Source organism: Delphinapterus leucas, chromosome 8, assembly GCF_059928025.1.
Source record: "Delphinapterus leucas isolate spDelLeu-1000000601 "Yukka" chromosome 8, BTC_Dleu_Yukka2, whole genome shotgun sequence".
In the NCBI taxonomy this organism is placed as follows: domain Eukaryota; kingdom Metazoa; phylum Chordata; class Mammalia; order Artiodactyla; family Monodontidae; genus Delphinapterus; species Delphinapterus leucas.
The window spans coordinates 1,281,990-1,306,118 of record NC_143136.1 but is presented as its reverse complement, the minus strand read 5'-3'; the positions used below and the strand labels follow the sequence as shown (position 1 = coordinate 1,306,118).

General features: G+C 61.8%; 1 protein-coding gene across 8 annotated transcripts; it reads left to right on the top strand.

Annotated features, from left to right (window-relative positions):
* The first annotated feature begins 20 nt into the window (after positions 1-20).
* Positions 21-19,616, top strand: CAPN10 (calpain 10). 8 transcript variants are annotated; one of them, XR_016394004.1, is made up of 13 exons: positions 21-7,176; positions 10,245-10,376; positions 11,518-11,714; positions 12,501-12,718; positions 14,287-14,428; positions 14,916-15,082; positions 15,351-15,571; positions 16,351-16,553; positions 16,639-16,891; positions 17,614-17,694; positions 18,478-18,677; positions 18,806-18,973; positions 19,254-19,616. XR_016394004.1 is itself a non-coding variant. In XM_089916110.1 (13 exons), the coding sequence occupies exons 1-13, from the start codon at positions 7,042-7,044 to the stop codon at positions 19,281-19,283; spliced, it is 2,025 nt and encodes a 674-aa protein (XP_089772236.1). In that variant the 5' UTR covers positions 21-7,041; the 3' UTR covers positions 19,284-19,616. The 8 variants fall into 8 exon arrangements, 6 of the variants coding, with proteins under 6 accessions (XP_089772236.1, XP_089772237.1, XP_089772235.1 ...); XR_016394003.1 differs by having other exon boundaries at positions 18,788-18,973; XM_089916110.1 differs by having other exon boundaries at positions 18,928-18,973.
* Positions 19,617-24,129: the final 4,513 nt, after the last annotated feature.

Sequence of the window (24,129 nt, the reverse complement as noted above, 5' to 3'; positions counted from 1 at the left end):
GCCGGAGGAGCTGGGTAGTGCTGAGGCTCTTTTCTGCCCCCCAGCCCCTCCTGACCATCCCGGCTCTGCCCTCGGAAGCCCCCGATCCTGCCCGGCAGCCCTGGGGGTCTGAGCGCCAGCGGCACCCTCCACCCTCCCCAGCCCCTCCCCCCCACCCCGGACCCCCAAACACCAAAGCAAGGAGGCCACTTGTCACCACCCTTGCTGCGGGCCTTTCTCAGCAGTGGTCCCCCATCCCAAACTGGAGTAAAGGAAGAGGTGAGTGTGACTTTGGGGGATTCAGAAGGAAGGACGTCTGCAAGCACAGGTGCAGTCGAGGCTGCAGGTACTGGTGGGGCTTGGAAGAGGGAGTGAGGTTGGGGACTCCACTTGGGGCATCGCCACGAAGGATGGCTAAGCTGTGGACACTGGGATTGATGCAGCCACTGCGACAGAGGGCAGCGATCGGGCCCTGGTCCTCCTGGTTGCCCGTGGGGTTGGGCTCACGGGGTGGCACGCCTCTAGTGTGGGTCTCCCACCAGCATTACACGCTCTGGCCCTGCAGTGACATGTCACCTGACCAACTGGCCGGACCCAGTCACAGAGCCCCCCCCCCCCACCCAAGGGGCCAGGGCGAGGGAGGACCGCAAATGGTGGGCCAGCAGCCCTGGCCCTGCCACATCCGGCCCCCAGGTCACCAGATGTCCCACTGATTCTCCTTCCTGCACTCAAGATGCAACCCCTCCACCTCACCCCCTTGCCCCGGCCAGGAGGTGACTTGGTCCCATCCAGTTACGGTCCAGGGTCTCGGGGGGCTGTCCCAGCACCAGGGCCCGGTGGGGCTCCACTCGGCCCAGCCACTCGTGAGCTGGAAGGCCAGTCACCCGCCCGCGGGGAACAGGGACAGGGCGGCAGCAAAAACACCCCTGCGGAGGGAGAAACACGGGGGGCCAGCAGCCCCCGCCCCACAGCAGTGTTAGAGGCCTGCCAGGGGCCCCATCCTGGGCCAGGCTCCCCAGTCCTGGGTTCTCTGTGGCCCTTGGCTCTGCCCTGGGAAGGGTCAGCCCTCCTCCTGTCTAACTGGTCACGCCTGATCATGGCATTGCCCAAGCCCTCTCTGGGGGCTGAACTGCTTCCTCGGCCTCTTCTCCACCAAGGCCATTTTCAAGTCTCTAGTCACAAACTTTTTAGTCCCAGCCTCCTGTTTTCTTCGGCAGTGCAACTCTCAAAAGCGCTGTGGTTCCCCAAGGTCCTGACGTGGCCTCTGTGGGCGTGCAGCCACACCCGAGGCGCCTGCTTCGCTGCCCGCCCCCCGGCCTCGCCCGACTTTGCGAGGCTCAGAAGCAAGCCCCACAGTCTCACCGGAGTGACACCCACGCCTCGGTGTTGTCCTGCCACATGGTCCTGACTCTGATCTGCCCTCTGGGATGAGCAGGTGGCCTCTCAACCCCATGAGTCCCTGCGTTCCTGCCTTTCTCGATTCCTTTTCCTCCCGGCTTGCAAACCGGGCATGTTTTTTCAGGCTCTCTCTCCCTCGTGGTATCTTGCCAAACGCAGCCTGTGACCAACACAGGCTGCCAGGGTTTCCCAACCTCTTCCACCAGACCTGTGAGTTATTTTGGACATCGTTTGCCTCATGGGTCGTCACGGTTGAGTTTTACCAAATGTTTTGTGGCTGCATACCACGGCTTCCAGGGATGGGCCCGTGCCAGCCCCCGGCCTGCATCGTATGTCCTGATACAGCCTCACACCTATTCTGGGGCCGATGTCTGTGCTCTGGCAACAAACAGCTCTAAAATACCAACGTTTTATTTTTTTAATTTATTTTTGGCTGTGTTGGGTCTTCGTTGCTGCGCCAGGCTTTCTCTAGTTGCAACGAGCGGGGGTTACTCTTCATTGTGGTGCACGGGCTTCTCATTGCGGTGGCATCTCTTGTTGCGGAGCACGGGCTCTAGGTGCGCAGGCTTCAGTAGCTGTGGCTTGTGGGCTCTAGAGCGCAGGCTCAGTAGTTGTGGCGCATGGGCTTACTTGCTCCGTGGCATGTGGGATCTTCCCGGACCAGGGCTTGAACCCATGTCCCCTGTGTTGGCAGGTGGATTCTTAACCACTGCACCACCAGGGAAGTCCCTAAAATACCAGTGTTTTAAATAACGAAGTTTTATCTCTCACTCGTGCCTTGTGTCTGCTTCAGGCCAGGCGGGGGTATGGGCTTCCTGTCTCTCATTCCTCAAGGACCCATGCTGATGGATGAAAGCACCTCGTCAGAGATGGGGCTGTGAAGGGGCTCACACCAGCAGTCAGATGCACTGGGGCCATGCGCCACGTCTGTCTGCTCCTGCCACGTGCATGGAGGTGGGGGGTTTTGGCCAGTGGCAGTACTGACCACCGTAGGGGCTGAGGGCAGTGCTGGGAGACAGAACTTTCGGGACAGAGAGGGGAGCAGTCAGGCAGGAGAATTGGGCCGAGGGGGGTGATGTCCAGGATGGGGATGGGAGTGGCTGTGAGCATCAGATCTGCTGGGGCCAAGAAAGGCGGGGCAGCGAGGAGAGATGGTGTGTGGAGAGCTGACCCGTGAGGGTTTGTGCATAGAGCCCCGCGCTGCCTGGAGCCTCTCTGGAGTCCAGGTACGGGCGTCTTGAGTCCTTCAAGCCGTGTCCTGTGTGGTCCAGACTTGCCTTGGGGGCGCTTCTCTCCCCTCCCCCACTCTTACTGGGACTTACTGGGGGTAAGCCCCCCTCTCTCAGGCCAGGTGCCTTGGGTAGAACTTCAGATGTAAACATAAGGCCGAGTCAAGCACCCACCCAGGAGAGCACCAACCACGTGCACAGCGGCCAACACTCCCCGGCCCAAGCTGACCCCCAGGGAAGCAGGGCTGACAAAGTAATCAGAACACAACTAACGTCTCAGCCACACAATGGCGGGGTGGGGGTGGTTTGAAATAAACCCTAAGACAGGAATAGGCACCTGTGAGATGACCAGGAATCAAGAAAAAGAACCAGTCAGAGACCTTGGAAGTTTCTTAAAGGGACAACTTTTTAAATAAAAAAAATGCAACCCGAGAAGAATGGTCACAGTGAAGACGGGACTCAGGGACTGGAGCATCAAAGAGCCCTCCTCGCGTCAGCAAAGGCCTGACGAAGGGAAAGAACAGAGGAAGCGCGAAGCGGTAGGATTCGCCCAAGACCCGGGGTCGTGGAAAGACTGGGCCGCACGAAGAAGCTCAGACTGATCAAGGCATCCTCGCTCTCAACACATCCGGGACTCCAGCCTCCTCTCCTTAGCCATTGCCCCCGTCTACCCACCATCAGACCTCCCCGGCCAGGCTGGGCCACCTAAGGCCGCCTCGCCCCAGGCAGCCTCCCTAACACACATACCCTAACACAGGCTGTCCTTCCACCAAGAGGATTCTGATGGCAGCTGTTAAGGGTTTTGTTTTTTGTTTTTGTTTTGTTTTTCTTCACTTTCTCTCTAAATAATCACCAGATGCTGGGAGGGTGAAGGCCAAGCGCAGGGTGCACCCTGAACACGGGCTGTGCCGAGGCTCCCACAGGGCTAGCTCAGCATCCGGCAGGGGCTCTCAGCACAGGGCAGGGTGCGCCCTGAACACGGGGTGTGCCGAGGCTCCCGCAGGGCTAGCCCAGCATCCGGCAGGGGCTCTCAGCACAGGGCAGGGTGTGCCCTGAACACGGGCTGTGCCGAGGCTCCCACAGGGCTATAGCCCAGCATCCGGCAGGGGCTCTCAGCACAGGGCAGGGTGCGCCCTGAACACGGGGTGTGCCGAGGCTCCTGCAGGGCTAGCCCAGCATCCGGCAGGGGCTCTAATGGGCACAGGGCAGGGTGCGTCCTGAACACGGGGTGTGCCGAGGCTCCCACAGGGCTATAGCCCAGCATCAGACGGGCTCTCAGCACAGGGCAGGGTGCACCATGAACACGGGCTGTGCCGAGGCTCCCACAGGGCTAGCCCAGCATCCGGCAGGGGCTCTCAGCACAGGGCAGGGTGGAGAGTGCTACCGCCCACCCACCCAGGCCCAGATAATCCTTCTTTGTTCAAAAACGCACGAGCTAGCAGAGAGGAATAGAGGACGCGACGCCCGCAGTGCAGAAAATATCCCACTTGGAAATCCGGTCACCTCAGAGCAGTGAAGTCAAGAAGAAATTACCTGTATTGTGTTCAAAATAAAACTTAAGAACACATGACCACTTTGGAGCAGTAGTTAAGGGGGAAAGTCCTATCAGGAGCGTGTATTATTTTTAACAATGAGGTAAAAAAAAAAACCCAAACAATCTAAAACATCACCGCAAAAGAATCCATTCCTCTGTCAGCAAGCAAAGCGACCTAGGCCTGCCTGGTTTCGGAACGCTGGCTCCGTCCCACGTATAGCTGTGGGGTCCTGGGCTGCCCCCTCCTCCCTTTGAAGTTCAGGTTCTTTGTCGTAAAATGGGACGGTGACACCTACCTCTGAGATGCGTGAGGATCGTACAAACTCCGCGTCTCAGCGTTGTCAAGTGCATTTGACCCTTCAAGCCCTTAGGGGCGGGACCTTCCTCACTTCTGTTGAACTGATTGCGGGTTGCAGGAAAGACACAGATGGCTTTGTTCCAGCCCTGCCTGGGGAGATTCCTTCAGCTGGAACCTCCAGACAGGGGCAGGGAGAGACCCACGCTTCCAGGACACACTCCCGCTCCGCCCCAGCGAAGACCGTCCCACAGGGAAACAGTCCACATTCGTGGCCCTCGCTGACGCCCCTCGGCCCAGGCCCAGCCTTGTTTCTCACGTAATCGTCAGCCCGCCCCAGGGTCCCTGCACTGTGGGGGTTGCAGCTGGAGACGGGCCCAGAGAGCAGCTGGGACAGCCGCCCAGCAGGGCCAGGATTCCGGTGACTCTTGCTCAGGTGACCTCAGGGTGCTCCTGGCTCGGGGGCCCTGGACTACTGCTCTGCGTGCCCCCGGCCCCAGGGGGGCGGACACCCGCGCTCCCACCATCTCTCGGTGCTCAGAGGCCAGAGTCAGCTCTGGGATGTGCGTAGTGGAGGCTGGTCCTGCCCGCCCAGGGCCTTGCTAAGGTAGGGGACCTCCCACCTGTCCCGTCCCCTCAGGAGGAGAGTCCCGGAGAGAAGGGCTTGCTCAGAGGGACAGCCACCCCACCGCCCGAAGGCCCGGGACATGAGTCAGTCTCGGGCTGCCTGGGGTCGGGCACGTGGCCTTCACTGTTCTGTGGGCCTGAAACTGCCTTGCAATTCAGACGCATCAATGTCACTGAGAACGTGTCTCAAGAGCTTCCTAACCTGAGAGGCCCGAGGCCAATCCTTCTTGCAGCTCCACGGGGCCTCCCGATGTCTCACTTGCAACCGTCAAACAGCGCTATGACATGGAGCTGGTGTTCCCGCCTTACAGCGAGGGCCCTGAGGTCAGACTTTAAATAACTGCCCATCCCAGGACCTGCGGTTGTGGAGACTGGGGTTGTGCACCAGCTGCCCCCAGAACACCTCCTCATTTTCCCACCCCAGGCTGCCTCCATCGCCTCCTGATACCCACAAGCCAGAGGCTCCACTCTGCACAGGGCTGGGGGGTGGGCCCAGGAGGAAGAGGGGACTACTGCTAATTGGCCAAGGGGTCATCTCTGCACCCAGAGGTGGGGAATGGCACCACAGGGCTTGTGGGGGTAAGTGTGGCCCAGGAGGAGCTGTGCCCGCAGGCCGACAGGAGAGATGCCTTCATGCTGTCTCGGTGTTGGTCACAAACCAACACTGCAGGCCTGGGCTGGTGCCTACCCCGCACCAACTGTCTGCTGGCCCCTTCTCTGGGCCTGGGCCCAGCTCTGCACACCGACATGCCCGCAGGAGACTGCTTGCTCTCCAGAGCTTGCAAGCCTGGGTAAGTGGCACAGCAGAGGCCCCCACTTAGAGTCCAGATCCTGGGCTGGCCCCAGCCCGCTGCTCACCACCCCAGCGTGTTACCTGGAGCAGACCAGTCACCCAACACCCCAGGTCAGGGAAGTTTCTCTTAGTCCTTCAGGACACCCACATGAAGCAGGGCCCAGGCCATTCCTGACTCCATTCAGCTACGGTGCAGCCTCCAGCCTGCCATAAACATCTTCTGGGAGAGTCAGCACCACGGGGGCAAGGGTCATGAAGTGAGCATCCCAGAGAGAGATGTCAGACGATGCGGTCACTCCCTTCTCTACAACCTCAGCAGAGATGAGGACCCTAGGCCTCCAAACCCCCCCGTATCATGCCACCACCAACAGCTGCTCCTCATGCAGGCCTTGCTGGGCCTCTCAGAGGGAGAAGCCGCAGCTGTCACAGCAACTGGGGGCTCTGGAGCAAGAAGGCCGGGGCAGGGGCTCCTGGACCACGCTCCGTTTCTCATCAGCACGGATCAGATTGCAGAAGGGCTTCGATCTGACCACCCTTCCTATCTGGGAGGCTGGGCAAAAGCGGCCTGGGGATACAAAATCTGAGAAGCTCTAGTAGGTATCAGAGAGCTGTTCTAGAAGGATTGTGCCCCACCCCACCCCATCTCCTCCCCCGTGCGGCCCTCTGTGAAGGCTCCAGCCACAGTGAAGCAGGCTTGGAGAGGCAGTCAGAGAATAAGCCTCTGGCTGGCTGCCTGCCTTCCTTCCTAGGAATGGGGACGGGGAAGGGCAGGTTCCTGCAGCAAAATGCTTGAGCAGATCCTTAAATCACTGCCCTCACCAACCCGCAGCACTGAGCGGCCATGAGCTATAACCGCAACTCCAGCGGGTCACTGTCCAGCCCACCAGTACCAGATGCCCGGCCATCTGGGGACCAGGAGGATGCTCCAGCCTCATCGCCTGCCCGGCTCAGGATCTAGCGCGTCTGATCCCAGCCTGCCCTGAGACAGCCTCCCAGGCCTGGGAAGGCCCTCCCGGGGCCGTAACATTCCCCAGGACCCCAGCACACAACCACAACAGTGGCGGACACCACACGGTCCCCGACGGCCCACAGCTCCCCTTCCCGAGTCTCTCATTGGCTCTCCCGACACCAGGTGGCCGGACCCACCGCCCCCGCCGGAAGAAGTGCATTCTGGAGGCAGCACGGCATGCTGGGACCTGTAGTTCGTAGCCCGACCTCGGCCGAGACTGCCTCTCTGGTCCCTTCAGCCTCAGGAGGCAGTCCCGACGCCCCGACCCGAACCACACCGGCCCCAGGACAAGACGCTGCTGGCTTCCCAGGTGTGAGTATCCGCTGAGACACCTTCGAGCCCCCCGGCCCTGGAAAAAAGAAGTGCAGCCAAGGCGACTAACCGGCTTCGCTGGAGCCTAGCTCGAGAGCCACGCCCCCTGCGGGCTGGGAATCTGGCGCGGACTTCCCAACGCTCGAGTGGGATTGGGCCGTTCTGTCATGTGATCGGGGGCTACGCGCCTGGTTGGCTGCAGCCTAGATCGACGGTTACCGGGGCGACGGAGCGGGCGGGCACCGGGGCCGGGTGGTACTGTGGGTCCAGCGGGGCTGGGGGGCCGGGCCGGACGGGGGAGGCGCGAGGCAGGCGGGACCGCGGCCGGTTCGCGCTCCCTCCGGGGCTGCGCGCTCCCTCGGCTGCGCTCGGCACCGGGGCGCGGGCAGCAGATGGGAGCTCGGGGTGCCCAAGATGCGGGCGCCGGCCAGGGAGCTCTTCCGGGACGCTGCCTTCCCGGCCTCGGACTCCTCGCTCTTCTCCAGCTTCTCCACGCCGCTGGCCCAGTTCCGGGAGGAAATCACGTGGAGGCGGCCCCAGGTGGGGCAGGGGGGCGCGCGGGTCTCACGCGTCTCGCGCCAGGCCTCCAGGCGCTCCTTCCTGCAGGGGTGCGAGCGCGGCGGCCGGGGTTAGCCGGGGCTGGGTGCACGACGGTCGGCAGGGTCTGCCGCCGCTGTCCTCCTGAGTGGGCTCCCAGGCCCCCTCCCTAGTCCACTTGGGGTGTGCTGGACCCGAGTTTACGGCCCCTACTTGCGAGAGTTCTATTCAATAGGAGATTCAAGCCACAGCGAGAGGGGCGTTTTAACAGACGCAAACTCAGCCGCACTTGCGTCTGCTTTGAAGAGCTTCCAGTCTGCATGGCTCTTCTGGCCACAAGCGGTCTCGTTCTGTTTCTCATTATGTTCTGGAAGGGCCAGGCTGAGCCTACAAAGCAAAGCTGTTTTGCTGTGCACGTTCCTGTCTTGGACCTCGTGCACTTTAAGGTGGCAGTTAGAGGGATGCGCCGGCCTGGTGCTATGCTGGTATCTTTAGAAATGGCGTATCAGCTGAATAAGACTGTCCAAGGAACAGTCTCTCCCTGAGTGTATGCAGTCTTAGTGGGGACATCTGTGTGCAGCAGCCCTGGAAGAAGTCCAGACCTGGCTCTGCCTGTTGAGGTGCTTTCCGTGGGCAACACTGAGAGGGCCTGTTTGGCATGGAGGTGCCAAGGGCCAAAGAGCCTGACCGGCCATGCCGGTGGAATTTGGGTTAAAAAAAGTGTGGGGAGTGGATTTTAGGGACAATGGGAGGCCATTAGAATGTTTTTAGTAGAGGAGTGATTCGATTTGATTTACGTTTTAAGAAGCTCACTCTTACTGCCAGGTGTGGAATGGATTGTTGGGGCAGGAATGAAGGTGGCCATTGCAGTGGTCCTGGAGAAAGATGAAGGAGCTCAGATTGGTGTGACAGCCGTTGGGATGGGGCTTTGGAGTGGATGGATTTGAGAGATATTTTGGAGGGGGGATTGATAGGTCTTAGTGACCGATTGGAAACTAGAGTCGGGTTCATGGTGGTCAGGAAATGGGAAGAGAAACTTATATTTACATAACGCTCATTATATGCCAGTAAAGGCTATAGGTATTCTATGTGCACAGAATTTATGCCCTTGATTTTATTTAGTCCACCTTGGTACTTGTATCTCCATTTTACAGACCAGGAAACCAACGTTAAGTCAAAATGTTGCCCAAGGTCTCAGAGCTAAGAAGTGGCAGAGGTAGGTCTGAGACCCATTTGTCTTAGTGACCGATTGGAAGTAGATGGTGAGGATGAAAGAGGGACCAAGAATGACTTCTAGATTTCTAGCCTGAGCACCTGGGGGGATGATGGTCCCGGTTGCTGTGCTGGGGAAACTGGGAGGTGGGGGAGAGCTAGGGGTGGAAATGTAGGCTTGGGTTTTGCTCTCACAGGTTCAGGCGGAGCTGACAGTAGGCAAGTGGATATGAGAGTCGGGAGCTCAGGAAGACCTGGCCTAGATGCTCCACTGGGAGCTGGGACTGTAACAGATGGCTTACTGTCCAGGGTCTGGAAGGGTATCTCAGGAGAAAGTATGGGCAGAGAAGAAGAGGCGGCTTGGAACCGAGCCTTGAGGAACCGCAGGTGCCTTGACAGGTAGACTTGAGAAGTGGCAGGCAGTGAGGGGAAAGGACAGCCAGAAGCCCTTGGAATCATGGAAGCCAGGAGGGGACTGCTGGGGTCGGGGGCAGACACTGCTCTGATGCTGCCGAGTGTTGGGAAAGACAAGGACAGAGGATGCCCGTTGGAGGTGACGACACGGAGGTGACATTGATAAAAGCAGTTTTGGGGGCATGGCTGGCTCAGAAGCAACGAGGTGTGGCAAGGAGCCGGAGGGAGGAAGTAGGGGCAACAGCTCTTTCGAGAAGTCGGTCAGTGACGGGCCTAGAGGGGAAATAGTGCCCAGGGACAGCATCTTAGAGAAGAGGAGACATCCTCTCCCATGCCTTATGCTGGTGGGATCCTCCCTGCAGAGAAGGAAGGAAGCGGGGATCGTGGGAGGGATCAGATACTGAGGGCAGGAACAGGTCAGGTCCGGGGGCTTCTGATGGAGCATCAGGTGAGGCCATCCGCTTAGAGGGGCGAGGGTGTTTTGGGAAGAGAAGGAGGAAGGAGAAGGGGTAAACTAGTCTGGGGTGTGGAAAATTGAGCCTTTTAGAGAAACAGTATAGAGGACCCACTTGAGACTTGCCTGTATGAATTTAAAGTGAAACCGTTTTCTAGACCAACTGTTTTATGAAAGGCAGGGTAGGATTCATCCAGAGTTGGGAGTTTTGCCAATTAAGGAAGGTGGACAGAGACAGGGACCCCGGAATCTTAAGTTGGATGCGATGATCTGAAGCCAGGAGAGGCTGACGGATACTGGCTGCAAGAAGCCAGCTGCTTCCCGTCCCCTCTTAGGCAATGTGGATGACCAGGAAAGCTCCTCCCCAGCCCCTGTCACATAGATCCTCTATTCTTAGTTTTAAAGCTAGCCACAGGCATGAAGTAATTCTGGACGATTTTCTTTATTTCAGGAAATCTGTGCCACGCCCCAGCTGTTTGCAGATCGCGCTCAGGAAGGACAGGTGAAGCAAGGGCTGCTAGGGGACTGCTGGTTCCTGTGCGCCTGCGCCGCCCTGCAGAAGAGCCAGCACCTCCTGGACCAGGTGTCTGCCACAGCGCGGCTTCCCCTCCGGCCCTTGCTTCCTGTCTGCCCGCGCTGGAAGGAAGCAGGAGGCAGCCAAGCTCTTGCCCTGCGGGGCTCGGCCCTCGGGGGCTCCAAGGCGCAGATGCAGTGACCCCCTCCCGCAGGGGCCAGCAGGGCTGCTTTCTGCCCTGCTCTGCCATCTCCTGAGCCCTGGGTCAGGCAGGCATTTGGAATAAAAAGACAAACGTGCCAGCCCAGGGTAGAAAAGGGTTGGCTGAGAGGTCCTGTGCTGCTTTGGAGTAAGCTTCCTAGCTAGTTGCGGTTGCTTTTTTTTTTTTTAACAGGTTTAGAATATAAATTGGCAAAAGGTGATTAAAACTGTTTCCGATGCTAAGCAGGTACCACAGTTACAGAAGGCCTGTCAGGCTCCTTCCCCAGGAGCCCTCACGGCCTCGCTAAGTGTCACCGATACAGGCAACAGTGTTGACGGTGGTGACCCCTTTCCGAAATGCTCCCATGTCCCAGGCCCTGTGCTAAGCCCACCCCATTTGCTGGCTTTCATTCTCACAGGACTTGCTGGCTTTGACCCTTTCTTACAAACGAGGGCACTAAAACCATTGTCACGTTCCCAGCTAGTAAGGGGCAGAGCCAGGCCCAAACGAGGCCATCTGGGTCCAGAGTCCGTCCTGTCTCTCAGCATTAGGCCAGAATCACAAACCCAGCAATGAACAGTGGGCCGGGCACTGTCAGAGTTTCTGAGGCCCCAGGCTCCAGCCAGGGGGTCGCTGTGCCCATGGTGACCTGCCACCAGCCACTCTGTCGAGAACTGGGTCACTCAGGCCTATAAAAGTCACATTTGTTTTGGATTCAGGTCACATGCTTATTGGGGACAGTAGGACATTAATGGTCGACTTTGACCTCTGGGAGACAGTCGGCTCCCTCGGTGTGGCCCTAGCATCTTTTATTAAAAGGTCTATTAGTCTTCTGTCCAGTAAGCGGGTTTTGCATAAGCACTGCCAGCCAGGCGTCGGGGGAGGTGGAATCCTTTGCGTGAAGGGAGGGTACCGTTCAGCACGGTCACGTTCTGCTCGGGATGCTGGGAGTGCGCCGCGTGGTGGCTTCTCTCACCGTCTCCTTTTGCCTCTCCCCGCGCGCGGCAGGTCTTTCCTCCGGGACAGCCGAGCTGGCTCGACCAGACGTACCGCGGCTCCTTCACCTGTCGAGTTTGGCAGTTTGGACGCTGGGTGGAGGTGACCATAGATGACCGTCTGCCTTGTCTTGCAGGGAGACTCTGCTTCTCCCGGTGCCAGAGGGAGGATGTGTTCTGGCTTCCCTTACTGGAGAAGGTCTACGCCAAGTACGCACGCTGGGGGTGGAGGGGCCGGGCCAGGCGGGCTGGGGGCCCGGGAAGCACATCTGCTCTCCCTGGGCTGCAGCGTCCTTGTCAGCAGCTAGGGCCTGGTGGCCAGTCCTGGGTGGGGCGACCCGTCCAGAGACAGAAACTCTGAGACTTGGCCTGTGGTTTGCTGTCCCCTCTGCCCACTCCCTCTTTCCCTGCCCTCATTTCAAAGTTGGGCATGAAGGCCTCGCCTCCAGAAAGAGGGTGTGTGTTTTCCTCTCTCTTTCCTCAAACCCAAGCGAGAGAAATGTCTCTGTCTATCTGTGTCACCACTGGGGACAGGCGGCCTCTGTGCAGGTTGCTGGGAAGGAATGAGGCCACTGAGGTACCATGCTCGTTTATCGTAGTCCTGAGACCAAGGACTTCCTCCCCGAGTGTGCTGATGGCCGTGCTGAAAGGCGCTGGGCTGGTAGGCAGGCTTCCGCGGTGGGAGTGAGCCCTCCACTGCTGCCGCTGGCGGGGCCGAAGGCCTTGATCATGAGAGACGCAGGAGTGGGAGCTCACAGCCTCTGTGCCCGCCTCCCGCTGGTGCCCCACAGGGGCAGAGGCCGCAGGGCACTGCGGGGTGCTGTCCCTTATGGCCTTGGAGGCGAGCTTGTGTCTGGACTTGGTGAGGACAGGGTGGGAGGGAAAGAGGGGAGGAAAGAGAGGCGATTGAGGTGGGTAGAAGGCAGACCACAGGGGACAGGAGAGGGGCAGGGGGCCTGGTGCCGGAGCCTCACGCCCTCCTGGCTGTCTCCCCAGGGTCTACGGGTCCTATGAGCACCTGTGGGCGGGACAGGTGGCTGACGCCCTGGTGGACCTCACTGGTGGCCTGGCCGAAAGGTGGAACCTGAAGGACATGGCAGGAACCAGCGGCCAGCAGGACAGGCCCAGGGGCGCGGAACGTAGGACTTGTCGGCAGCTGCTCAGCCTGAAGGACCGCTGTCTGCTGACCTGCTCGGTGCTCAGCCCCAGAACAGGTAGGGCGGGAGCGGGCGGTGGCATGGCAGGCCTGCACACCTGAGCCCTCTAGGCCTCCTGTACAGAGCTTTTTACTGTGGTCCTATATGGGCTAAGTGGAAAGGAGGACCTTCGGAACTGGTGTCTGAGTGTGTGACCTTCCCTACTGACCGTCCTTCTCTGGAGGGAAGTGTCCCCTTTTCCCTTGACCAGGGCTTACCCCTATGGGGAGACGGGAGCCTGCATTGGGGTCACCAGGTGGTGGCACCATCTCTGGCCCAGCTGGTAACCTGGCAAGAGCGACAGTCAGGTTTTCAGTTTAGTAATATACCTGCTCATTGAAAGAAATCCGTTGAAAGAAAAAATCACTCAGACTTGACTACTTTTGACTTTTTAGTCCCCTTTCTCAGTTTTTTTTTCAAAAAGATGTATATGTTTTATATTCTATATCATATACCATTCTCTGTGTTGCTGTGTAAGCTTTGTCAGCGTCTTACGTTATCAGTGTATCTGCTGCACTCTTCTTAACCCTTCCCTTGATGTTGGGTATTCAAGGTCTTTCCATTTTATGCTATTATAAATAACATTGCAGTGGACATTTTTATTCACAGTTGTTTTCATATTTACGGTTATTTTCCTAACGGGCTTTTTGTCCGAAGAATAAGAACATCAAAATAAACTGCCACGTGTTGGCCGTTGCGCTGCCCGGCGGCGCGTGAGCGTTAGCACACAGCCCCGGGCTGGTCTGCCCACCTGCAGGCCTCAGGGTGGGGTTGGGGAAGCACACTTGGGGGGTGAGGGGAGCCCACAGAGTGCTGTGCTGGGACGCTGTGCGAGACACTACCTCAGACGGTGGCCTGTGTAGCACCAGCTGCCCCCAGGGTGGGGTAGGGCTAATTCTAGGCACTTCAGGCTTTGGGGGAATCCACAGGCAAAGATGGAGAGCATCTGGAACCCACCGAAGTGGCAGGGGGCTGGGGACGTGGGCGGGACACCCAGAGTGGTGGCTCCAGTGCCTTTCTAAGCAAAGCACTTAAAGACATTCCAGGAGTTTCTTCTCCTGTCTGGACCACCACCCGCCCACCAGTCTCTGCTTGGCCCCTTCACTTCTGCGCCTGTCTGTCCCAAGGCCTCTGGCCAGGTGGAGGGTCTCCCGCGGGCCTCCAGCCCTCCCCACCGGTTTCTGCTCAGACACTACCTGACGCCCCTGACACCTTAGCAGATCGCTGAGAAGAGGTTTCTCTAGTTTCTGGTGTCGCAGAGCCGCCCATGACAGTGCTGGGAGCAGCCCTTTTGAGAACCTCCCTCATCATTCCCAACGAGGACCGAGGTCCAGAGAAGGGAATGACTCGTCAGGCCTGGTGGCAGCCGAGCCGGAGTCTAAACCCAGGTCCTTCACTGTGACTCACGCTGCATAAGGCCACTCCTGAGCTGACTTGTCGGCAGCGGTCAGGAAAGGAGCCCCTGGTGGCCCGCAGGGACCCGGGTGCCTGTGCAGCCGCAGTTGAGTGGGCTGGGGCGTCCCAGGGAAGGAGGCGGACCTGTGCATCTCCTCGGTTTGAGGACTTCCTGGCTGTCCCTCACCCAGGTACCAGGGCGCTGGGGGAGTTTCATGCTTTCATTGTCTCGGACCTGCGAGAGCTCCGGGGTCGGGCTGGTCAGAGCATCCTGCTGCTGCGGATTCAGAACCCCTGGGGCCGGCGGTGTTGGCAGGGGCCCTGGAGAGAGGGGTGAGTGCGGCGAGGTGCACTCTGGGTCATCGCGCTGGTCTTGCTGGGGGAGGGGTGCAGGGCCCGAGGGGCAGCCCAGAGCCGCCTTGACCGCGTGCGCGCCTGGTGTCCGAGGCTGGGCCGTGGTCAGGACAGGGTTTGGTTGCTCTCCTGCTCGTGGGCCACCGTGCTCTGTGCTCGGCCCCGGATGGCCTGTTGAGGCAGGCTTAGTGCTGGGCCCTGCGACCCAGGCGCCCGGGGCGGTCGGGGCCTGTCCTGAGTCAAGGGCACCCACGGACTGGTGGATGCCTTGCCGGGCTGCGGGTGACAGACCCACGGAACGCCTGCACCCAGTCGTCAGCGTCAAGACCTGGACCAGGGCTGCTCCCCTTCTCCGGCCCAGGGTCGCAGAGCGGGACCAGCATCCGCCCCCCCCCCACCCCGCCCTGCCGCCCCTGTCATCCACTCAGCAGGCGGGAGGCCTCGGCTGAAGGGAGGTTCCTTCCAGGGGTGAAGGGTGGAACCGGGTGGAGTCCGAGGCCCAGTCTGAGCTGCTGTCGCAGCTCCAGGAGGGGGAGTTCTGGGTGGAGGAGGACGAGTTTCTGCGGGAGTTTGACGAGGTCACCATCGGCTTCCCCATCTCGGAGGCTGGCCACCTGCAGAGCCTCTGCTCAGGTAAGGGAGGCCTGCGCCCTTGGGGAGGCCTCATGGGCTCGCAGTGGCCCGGACAACTGGACTCTGAAGTCCGGGGCTGAGCAGGCACCGCGCCCCACCGCGGGCTGCCCGAGCACCCCTCTTGCCTCTTGGCTTCTCTTCAGGGCGGAGCGGTGGTTGCATCCCCACCTGCCCTGGGGGGACAGGTGGCGGGGTGGGGGGCCCCTGCTAGTGCAGGGAGCGCGGGGGGGACCCCGTCCCTGCAGCTGACGTGGGGGTCCCCGCCCAGGAAGGGCGCTGTGCCACACTCAGGAGCTGCCCGGGGCCTGGGTCAAGGGCCAGTCAGCGGGAGGCTGCCGGAACTACAGCGGCTTCCCCAGCAACCCCAAGTTCTGGCTGCGGGTCTGCGAACCCAGCGAGGTATACATGGCCGTCCTGCAGAGACCACAGCTGCGCACGGCGGGCCGCCCAGGCAGGGACTACCAGGCCGTGGGCCTGCACATCTGGAAGGTAACCCACCCGGGCCTGGCACCCCGCTCTGTGGGATGCAGGCACAGGGGTGAGGAGGCCTGAGCCCCAGGAGCCCCCGATGTGCCTCTCGCCCCCCCGGCTGTCTTCCCACAGACCCCATTCAGATCTGAGTCCACAGGACTCACCTCCCTCCGCCTGGCCCAGGGTGTGCCCTTTGGCCAAAGGCAAGCTACACAGAAGCAGCCGTTAGCAGAGCTGGCAGAGGTGTTAGGAGGGCTGCTGAGGGCAGCCCGGGACCTCCCTCAGTCCCCTCCCTACAAAACAGGGATGGGGTTGTTGTGCTCTCGTGGGTTGTCTGAGGGTAGGTCTGTGGCTCCCGATGGAGACCCCTGTCCTGCTCTCCGAGGGGACAGGAGGGTGGCCAACAGAGGACCGCGCTGCCCGTTGGCTTGCCCAGTCGCTTGGTTTTTAACCCTGTGTGTCCTGACGGGGTCTGACAGCTCACATCGCACTGTTCCCCGTCCCTGTGTGGCCACGGCCTGCCTGGTGTTGCTTTCCTCGTGCAGAAACTGCTAGCAAGCTTTTGCCTGGCAGTCCCCAGATTGCATCAGCCTCCTGCCTTTGCAGGCACGGCCCTGTCTGGATTTGTCTGTCTCCTCCCAGAGCAGAGGAGGACTTGCAGGCTCCCGTGTGGGACGGAGCCGCTGACCCCAGGGCTGAGGGGAAGGCCCGGGTTCACCGGGGTGCGGGGGACCCGTAGGCCTGGGTGCTTCAAGTGGGGCCCTTCTGTGACGGGTGCACATGGGCCTCCCCTGCAGGTGGAGAAGCGGCGGGTCAGCCTGCCCAAGGCCCTGTCCGCGCCCCCCGTGGCGGGCACCGCGTGCCATGCGTACGACCGCGAGGTCCATCTGCGCTGTGAGCTCGCCCCGGGCTACTACCTGGCCGTGCCCAGCACCTTCCTGAAGGACGTGCCAGGGCGGTTCCTGCTCCGGGTCTTCTCCAGCGGGAGAGTCTGCCTCAGGTGAGGGCGGCGGGCGGGCCGGGGACTGGGACAGGGCCACGTGCGTTCGCGCCACGGCCGCCTCCTGTGCTTGTCTCCCCGGCAGCGCCATCCAGCCGGCAGCCCAGAGCGCTGCCCCCCGGGAGGCCCTGCCTGTGGGCGAGTGGGAGACCGTGAGGCTGCGGGGCTCCTGGAGAGTCGGCCGGACGGCGGGGGGCAGCCGGAACTTTGCCTCCTACCCCACCAACCCCCGCTTCCCCCTCTCGGTGCCGGAGGGCGTGGGCCCCCGCTGCGTCCGCATCACCCTGCGCCAGCACTGCCGTGACCACGAGGTCGCCATCGGCTTCCACGTCTTCCAGGCAGGCGCCCCTGCTCCCGGGCGTCCGGGTGGGGTGAGCTGGGTCAGGGAGAGAGGCCCCCCGGGGTCTGTCCGCATCATCCAGTCACACGCAAGACTCATTTCTAGGTTTCCTAAAGTCCATAGCTCACTGGGGGTCACGGCTCAGCTCAGGAAGCCCCTCGTCCACTCGCCCGGGCTCAGAACCACTGGACACTTGTGTCCTGAGCTGCCCCCAGCATTGCACCTGCAGCCGGGAGGCCCGACAGGGCGCAGAGGGTGCCGTTGTCCAGCAGGAGCCGCCCTGAAGCCGCATGAATCCTCCCCGCCCCAAACCCCGGTCCTGAGTCTGGAACCAGCGAGGGCCTGGGCTCTGGGGACCAGCAGGGAAGGGACGGAGGGGAGGCCCACACCCGCTGAGACGCGATGGACGGTCGCGCCACCAAGTGAGGGTCTTCTGATCAGAAAGAGAAGATAGAGCTGGGGGTAGGAGCTGAGAGCGAGGCCGAGGTGCGGGGCCGAATCCCAGGCAGTAGGAGGGTGGGGCGGCCTTCGGGAGCTCGGGGAAGTGTGCCGGTTGCCCCCGCGGAGGAGAGGCTGCCTCCCGGGCTCACGTGGGCCTGAAGCTCTACCCACGGGTGGCAGGAGACCGTGGAGGCCAGGCGAGGGCCAGGGAGTCACAAACGCCGCCCCGAGCGCCTTCCCTGGCCTCAGTCAGCTCTTCCTCTCCCTGCACGTGAACAGGATGCACCTAGCGGACGTGTAGCTGGAGAAGGCGGGGAGGTGAAGTGCCAGAGGTCGGAGGTCGCAAACCCAGATCCCATGGTGAAGTGTGGCTCCCCTGCTCCTTCTGGGGACCCCGCTTCAAGATGGGCTTGGGCAGTGGCAGGTGCCCGAGGAGGGCATGGGCTGGAAGATGGCCCGGAGCTGTGCCATCAGGGGCCCGTCATGGGGCTGGGCACGCTTAGCCTGCAGTACAGACGACGTGGGGGAGGGGAGGGTCGGCTCTTCTCTGAGAAGGTTCTGTGCCGTCAGGATCCCAACGGCTGAGGACGTACTCTGGTGCCTCGCTCCACTGCAGGCCACCCCTGGGGTACCCCCCCCCGGCGCTTCGAAAATAGTGCCGGTGCCGGGGCCAAAGAGATGAGTCCTGGGGCAGGGGCTTGTGCAGTGGGGGCCTCCTGGTGCCCTGGGTCTTAATTCCCCCACCTAGCTCCTCCCAGCGGAGGAGGCTGGGCTGTGCCCTGGGACACGAGGTGCCCTGGTCTCTTCCCCTGAGAGCCCCAGGCAGAGCTTCTCAGGGCCCAGAAGCTGGGGCTGCAGTGACAGCCGCTGGAGGACGTGAGGGCGGGCCTTCTGCTGGTCCCCAGCCTGGGGCCCTCGGGTGGTGGGGCCCCGGTGAGTGGCGAGTCCAGCTTCGGGGGCCTGGCATGTGTGACGGGGTCCAAGCAGACTGCACCAGGCTGCTCCCAACCCAGGGCAGTGCTGCCTGGGAAGGGAGCGAGGCCAAGGCTGAGATAGGGGACTTGCCTTTGCCGTCCTGGCGGGCACAGCCGATTCGGTCCGCCCACGGGCAGGCCGCCCGGTCTGAGCCCGGGCCTCCCCCAGGTCCCAGCGGACGGCGGGGGCCAGGATGCGCCCTCCTTGCTGCTCCAGGAGCCTCTGCTAAGCTGTGTGCCGCACTGCTACGCCCAGGAGGTCAGCCGGCTCTGCCACCTGTCCGAGGGGACCTATTGGATCGTGCCCTCCACCTACCTGCCGGACACAGAGGGGGCCTTCACAGTGACCGTAGAGACCAGAATAGACAGGTGGGGTGCCGGGGCCGTGTGTGGGTGGGCGTGTGTGTGTCGGTCGGGGGGCCGTGGTCCTCAGCATCTTAGCGCCCCTGGTTCTCTCCCACCTGTCGCACACACCCCAGCTCTCACTGTCCTGGCAGAGCCCAGAGGCCTGTGGGAGAAGAGTGCGCCGTCTAGAGAGCAGACGGGCCTGGAGCGTGGCTGCCTCTCCAGGTGCGCAGGGAGGGACCCAGAGGGGTGAGAGCGGTGTCTTCTCCCACAGGCGCTCCATTCACAGCCAGGAGATGCTGGGGCAGCTCCTCGAGGAGGTATGTATGGGGCCTGGGAGGGCCCAGCTCACTCTGCTTTGGGGCCTCCTGGTGCCCTGGGTCTTAATTCCCCCGCCTAGCTCCTCCCAGCGGCCACCCTGAAGGCTGGGCTGTGCCCTGGGACACGAGGTGCCCTGGTCTCTTCCCCTGAGAGCCCCAGGCAGAGCTTCTCGGGGCCCAGGAGCTGGGGCTGCCATGACAGCCCCTGGAGGGCATGAGGGCGGGCCTTCACCCCTCGAACCAGGGCAGTGCCGCCAGCCCTCGCCATCTCCTCCCGCAGGCCTCCTTCGTGGCAGTGATGAAAGCCTAACCGGGTGACCCTGCGTGTCGGCTTCGGTGACCAGGGGTCTGAGGGACTCCCAGTGGCCCACACGCCAGGGCCGCGGCGGCCGGGCCTGAGCGGGTCCTGGCAAAGAGCCCCCGTCCCTGCAGGTGCTGCAGGAAGGGCAAGAAAAACTCACGGTGGGCACCTTCGTTCCACGCCGCTGAGCCGACAGAGCCTCCCTGAAATCCTCCACGCCCTGTCTCCCTGGCCCCAGAGAGAGGCCTTACGGCGCATCGGGACAGATCTTGTTTAAAACTATTTATTAGAAACGTTTTTAGGATGTAACTTTATAAATAAACATCAGTACTGAGCAGCTTCCAGCTGGGTCCTGGTTTAGGTAGCCAGCGGCTTCACTGGCTGTCACTGGGGGAGCAGGTGAGGGGCTCCCGCCCGGCTGCTGAGACACGGGGGGGTGACCAGGTGGCCCGAGGGGGGCAGGGCTGGTGTAGGGAAGGAGGAGGTGGGTAGTGAGAGAGAAAATTGGAGGGGCGGCACACGGCAGTCCACGAGTGGCCGAAGCAGCATGGTGCCATCGACTCCACATCCATGCTGGGTCCCCCACCTGGCTGCCTTCTAGTCATCTGGTCTACCAGCCGACGGGCTCTGGTGCGAATGCTGCCGCCGGCGCCCAGCGGTCTCCTGCTTCCTTCTAGGAGGTGCGGGATGAGGTCCTCTGCTCTTGACTTGGGAGGGGATAGCCCGCAGGCCTCTGACCCCTGGACCCCTCACCCCCTAACCATTTCTGGTGCCCCTGCCTTGGCCTGGTTTGTCTCCTGCCCCATCTCCCTCCTCTGACTTCAACACCGTGTCATCACCATGACTGGGGCGTCGAGCCAGTTGGGTCTCTTTGTCCTGTATTAGAACACAGTCTGGAAAAGACTGCCAGTGGCCGTTCCAGTGCGCGAAAGCGTGGGCTGGTCCTCGTCTCTTCTGACCTGCACCGTCACGGAGCGCTGCCGGGCCTGATGCTGCCCTCGGGGGGCAGGAGTTGTCCTGGGAACACCGAGTTCTGTGTCATGTGGAGCTGGGCTGGGGCCGCCCTGAGTTCTGAGTCACGTGGAACTGGGCTGGGGCTACCACTCCTGATGGGACCACCCCAGGGTCTTCGGAGACTCAAGGGGGGGGTGTCCCAGTCTCCACCCTCCCCCGAGGTACCGTTTGTGATTTGTTGTCTGGGGTGGGTGATGGTTTCAGCCTCGCCCTTGGGCTTCCTGACAGGCGTCTCTGACCCCAGAGAGGGTGTTGGTCGTTTGCACATGTGAATCCCAGTTACATGTTTGGAGACCAGGAAGTGACGCCATTGCCCGCTGGGAGCCGGTCCTGGCAAGATTCCACTGTCAACAGCCTCCTGTGTCCCACCCTGGCAGGGCCCATGAGGATGTGCCAGAGGTCAGTGTCAACTCAGGACCTGAATGCCCACTGGTTCTCAAATGTCTGGACGTCCCCTCCCTCTCCCTGAGCGCAGCCAAGGAGTAGAGGGCCTAAGGGCCAGGTGGGTGGGAGCATCTGGGGGAATCTGTTGTGCACACTTGCTGTTGGGGGAGGGTCCTTCCTCTTGGAGCCCGGCTACCTCTGCAGTCAGTGGGCCCAGGCCTGGCTCTCTCTGCCCTGCAGCTGGAGCTTCTTCTTGAGTGACCAGAGGCGGCCTCACACCTGGCCCCCAGCCACCTGCCCTGTCACCCTGCTGTCCGTGTATCTCAAACCCCTGGACGGAACGAGATCACCACCTGTGCCACCAGAGGCAGGCCCCTGTCGCCAGGCGCAGTGGGTGATCCAGCTCCAAACCCCATGGTATCAACTCTTCTTGGACCTCGGAGGCGACACGAAAACAAGTTTGGGGTGCAGGATATTTACAAGGGAAGGAGGGGAGGTCTGACACGTGCATCCGGAGTCCCACATGGGGCTTAAATGCAGGGTGTTTACACCCCTCCCGGCTAGGTCTCCCCGGCAGGCTACCCCGTGGGTGTCCTTAGAAGAGGTAGCAGAGCTTCACGTGAGGACATAGAAGGCGGCCTTCCGTGAGCCAGGATGGGGGCTCCGCCAGGAACCAAAGTGGCCAGTGCCTTGACCTTGGACTTCCAGCTTCGAGAACTGGGAGAAATCAATGTCTGTGGTTAAGCCTCCGAGCCTGCGGTGTTTTGTCCTGGCAGCGACCGAGACAGGCTGCTCCTGATTCTTGAGCCGTGGCCGCAGCCTTCCCTGGAGTGGACTTTCTCTCTAAGCCTCCACAGGGTGCGTGTGCTCTCTGCAGCCGCCACTGCCTCGAAGAGCTCGGTCCCAAGATCGGCTGGGGTGTGGAGGGGTGCCTCCAGACCCACACGTCCCTGCCCAGCCTCAAAGCCCTTCTGCAGTCGGCCAGCTCACCCGATGGCCCTGCCTGGACGACCAGTGCCACTGCCAGCCAGCTGTGTGCCGGACGCCTCTCCCTCGGGCCAGCCTGGGGCTCCCTGCTCCACCGGGGCGGTCTGGGGAGGCCTCCGGGGGGCGCACTTGAGCTGGGCCACCGCGTCTGAACTCTTGTCAAACACTAATCCCCTTCCCTTTCCCACTTGCTTCGCTTCGAGGCACTTCATTTACGTGAAAACAGAGAAAGCCAGTGCACTGTCTCACCCCGTGAGGGTTCAGACAGGGGCCTTGCGGAGCGCCACCCTTCCAAAGGGCCAACGCCACTGGCCTCCCACCCTGGGCAAGGCGCCAGGACTCCCAGAACCCCAGAAGGTGGGGGTGGGCCTTCCCGGGGCAGAGGTGGGACGCTGCCGGCTTCTCCCCAGGAGCCCGTGGGGTGACTCACGGTTCCCCTCGGCCAGACACCCTCGCTGTGCCCGTCTGGGGAGAGTCCTGGTCCCTCGCTGGGTGAGGGCCCCGTCTGGGTCCCACGGCGGGGTCGTTTGAAGGCCAGGACTGCGGCCGCTGCAGATGGGAAGGTGCCCACCACCTGGGCTTCTAGGCCACAGCTGGCGCAGCGGGCGCCGGCCTTGTTTACTGAGCCAGAGGAAGCAGAGTCTGGGCACTGAGAGGCAGGGCGCCGTCGGGGGTGGCCTCCATGCCCTAAGCACCAGGCCCCCGCCTGCCGTCAGCCCCAGGCTTGCGCCAGCTGTTACATCATCCCTTCACAGTGACCAGCCACCGGCCGAGCTGAAGGGGGCCCTGCGCCCGGCCAGCCTCAGGAGCCAGGCAGGCCCAGTTCCACTGCACACGGTCGCCTCGTAGCTGAGCCACCGCCAGCGCAGCTTGTGTCCTCTGGGCTCCAGTGTCCTCGCCGTCCGGGCTCTGGCCACACCGACATGGTATCCTGTGTCTGCTCTCTGGACCTCCGGTTTGCCCTGGACTCCCGGGTCTGGATGCGTCTGCTCGGGTGGGTCCGGCGCAGCCCAGGTCTGCCGACGAGGGGAGTGAAGGAAGGGGCCTGCTCCCGGGGGTCTTCCGGGGTCTGAGCCCATCCAGCTGCGGTGGCCGTGCCCCCTCCCGCCCGTGGTGGGACTCCTGATGCGTTAGAAACCTCGGGCCTTGTCTAATATCATGTCTGATGCTGGCCCCCAGGCCCAGTGCAGGATCCCCCGGGGTGAGGGGGACCGCAGAAGGCGGGGTCCCCGCAGGCTCTGGGACGGCCTGGGGCCCCAGGGGCGCCCACTGCTGCCTCAAGCCTCCACTATACTGACTGACACAGACTGGGACCCTACTCTGGGCCCACCTGGGCTCCACGGAACCCACACCAAGCTGAGTGCCCTGTGCTGAGCCCAGGGCTGTGTCCAGGGCCAGGACCTGCCTGGGGTCCCTGTTCTGTGGACATGCCACTGGGGGCCTCCCTCCCATGTGCCGTGGCCCTGGATGGCCCAGAGGGGCGGGCCAGGGGGTGTGCAGGTGAGGACGCCTCCTTTCCTGGGCTTTCCCAGAAGACTTTGCCCTGAACCGTCTGCTTGAGTTTTGTGGTAAAGTCACTTCCTGCTCCATGGACAGCAGGCAGCGCCTCCTCGGTGGGAACCGAGTCCTACCCAGCCCTGAGCCTGGACCTTCTCTCTCGCCATCCTCCCTCCCTCCCTAGGCCTGGTCAGCTTGGGGGCGGCAGAGCTTCCGGGGTGAGTGTCGGGATCCTGGTGCTCTGAGAGCGATTGTCAGGGAGGGCGCCCGGCGGGGCAGGGTTCCCGAGCAGCAGGCAGGATGGGGCCGGAGTGAGTGGGCCTGGCTCTCAGGTGCTCCAGGCCCTTCCTCTCTGTCTCTCTGTCTCTGTCTGCCTCTCTCCATTCCTAAGCAAGCCCTTTCTCTCTGTCTCTACCTCTCTGTCTCTGTGTGCCCCTCTCCATTCCTAAGCAAGCCCTTTCTCTCTGTCTCTGCCTCTCTGTCTCTGTGTGCCCCTCTCCATTCCTGCATATGCCTCGTTCGGTGTCCCGTTTACGCCTCTTGTAGCTTTACCTCCACTCCTACGCAAGCCTCGTTCAGTGTTCCGTTTACGCCTCTTGCAGCGTTACTGAATTCTTTTCTTCCCTGACGTGTAACATTTAACGGAGCTTTTGCTGCCGTGTGAAGTGAAGGGAAAAGGCACTTTGCTCCTGGGGACACTGAGTTCTTATGACAACACGTGGCCCAGGACATGGCTGCTCCATCAGAGGAAGAGTCCTTTCTAGTTGAGAGGACAAGCTTTGGGGCAGGCTGGGCCCGCCCGTCCCAGGAGTGCTCGGCTCTGCGGCTCTGGGGCCCTATCTGTCTCCAGGGTTCTGGCCGCAGCCCGGGGGTGTCCAGTCTGTGCAGCGACCTTCAGGCCATTCCTCTCTGATCCCTGGCGAGTACAGGCTGCATCTGCCCAGACCGCACAGCCCCTGAGTCCGGCCTGGGA

Excerpts from the sequence above, each read along its gene's own strand:
- CAPN10 (XM_089916109.1), top strand. The coding sequence starts at position 7,042 with ATGCTGGGACCTGTAGTTCGTAGCCCGACCTCGGCCGAGACTGCCTCT. Across the intron at positions 11,715-12,500 it reads CTGGAGAAGGTCTACGCCAA|GGTCTACGGGTCCTATGAGC; the intron begins GTACGCACGCTG and ends CTGTCTCCCCAG. Across the intron at positions 15,083-15,350 it reads CCTGCAGAGCCTCTGCTCAG|GAAGGGCGCTGTGCCACACT; the intron begins GTAAGGGAGGCC and ends GTCCCCGCCCAG.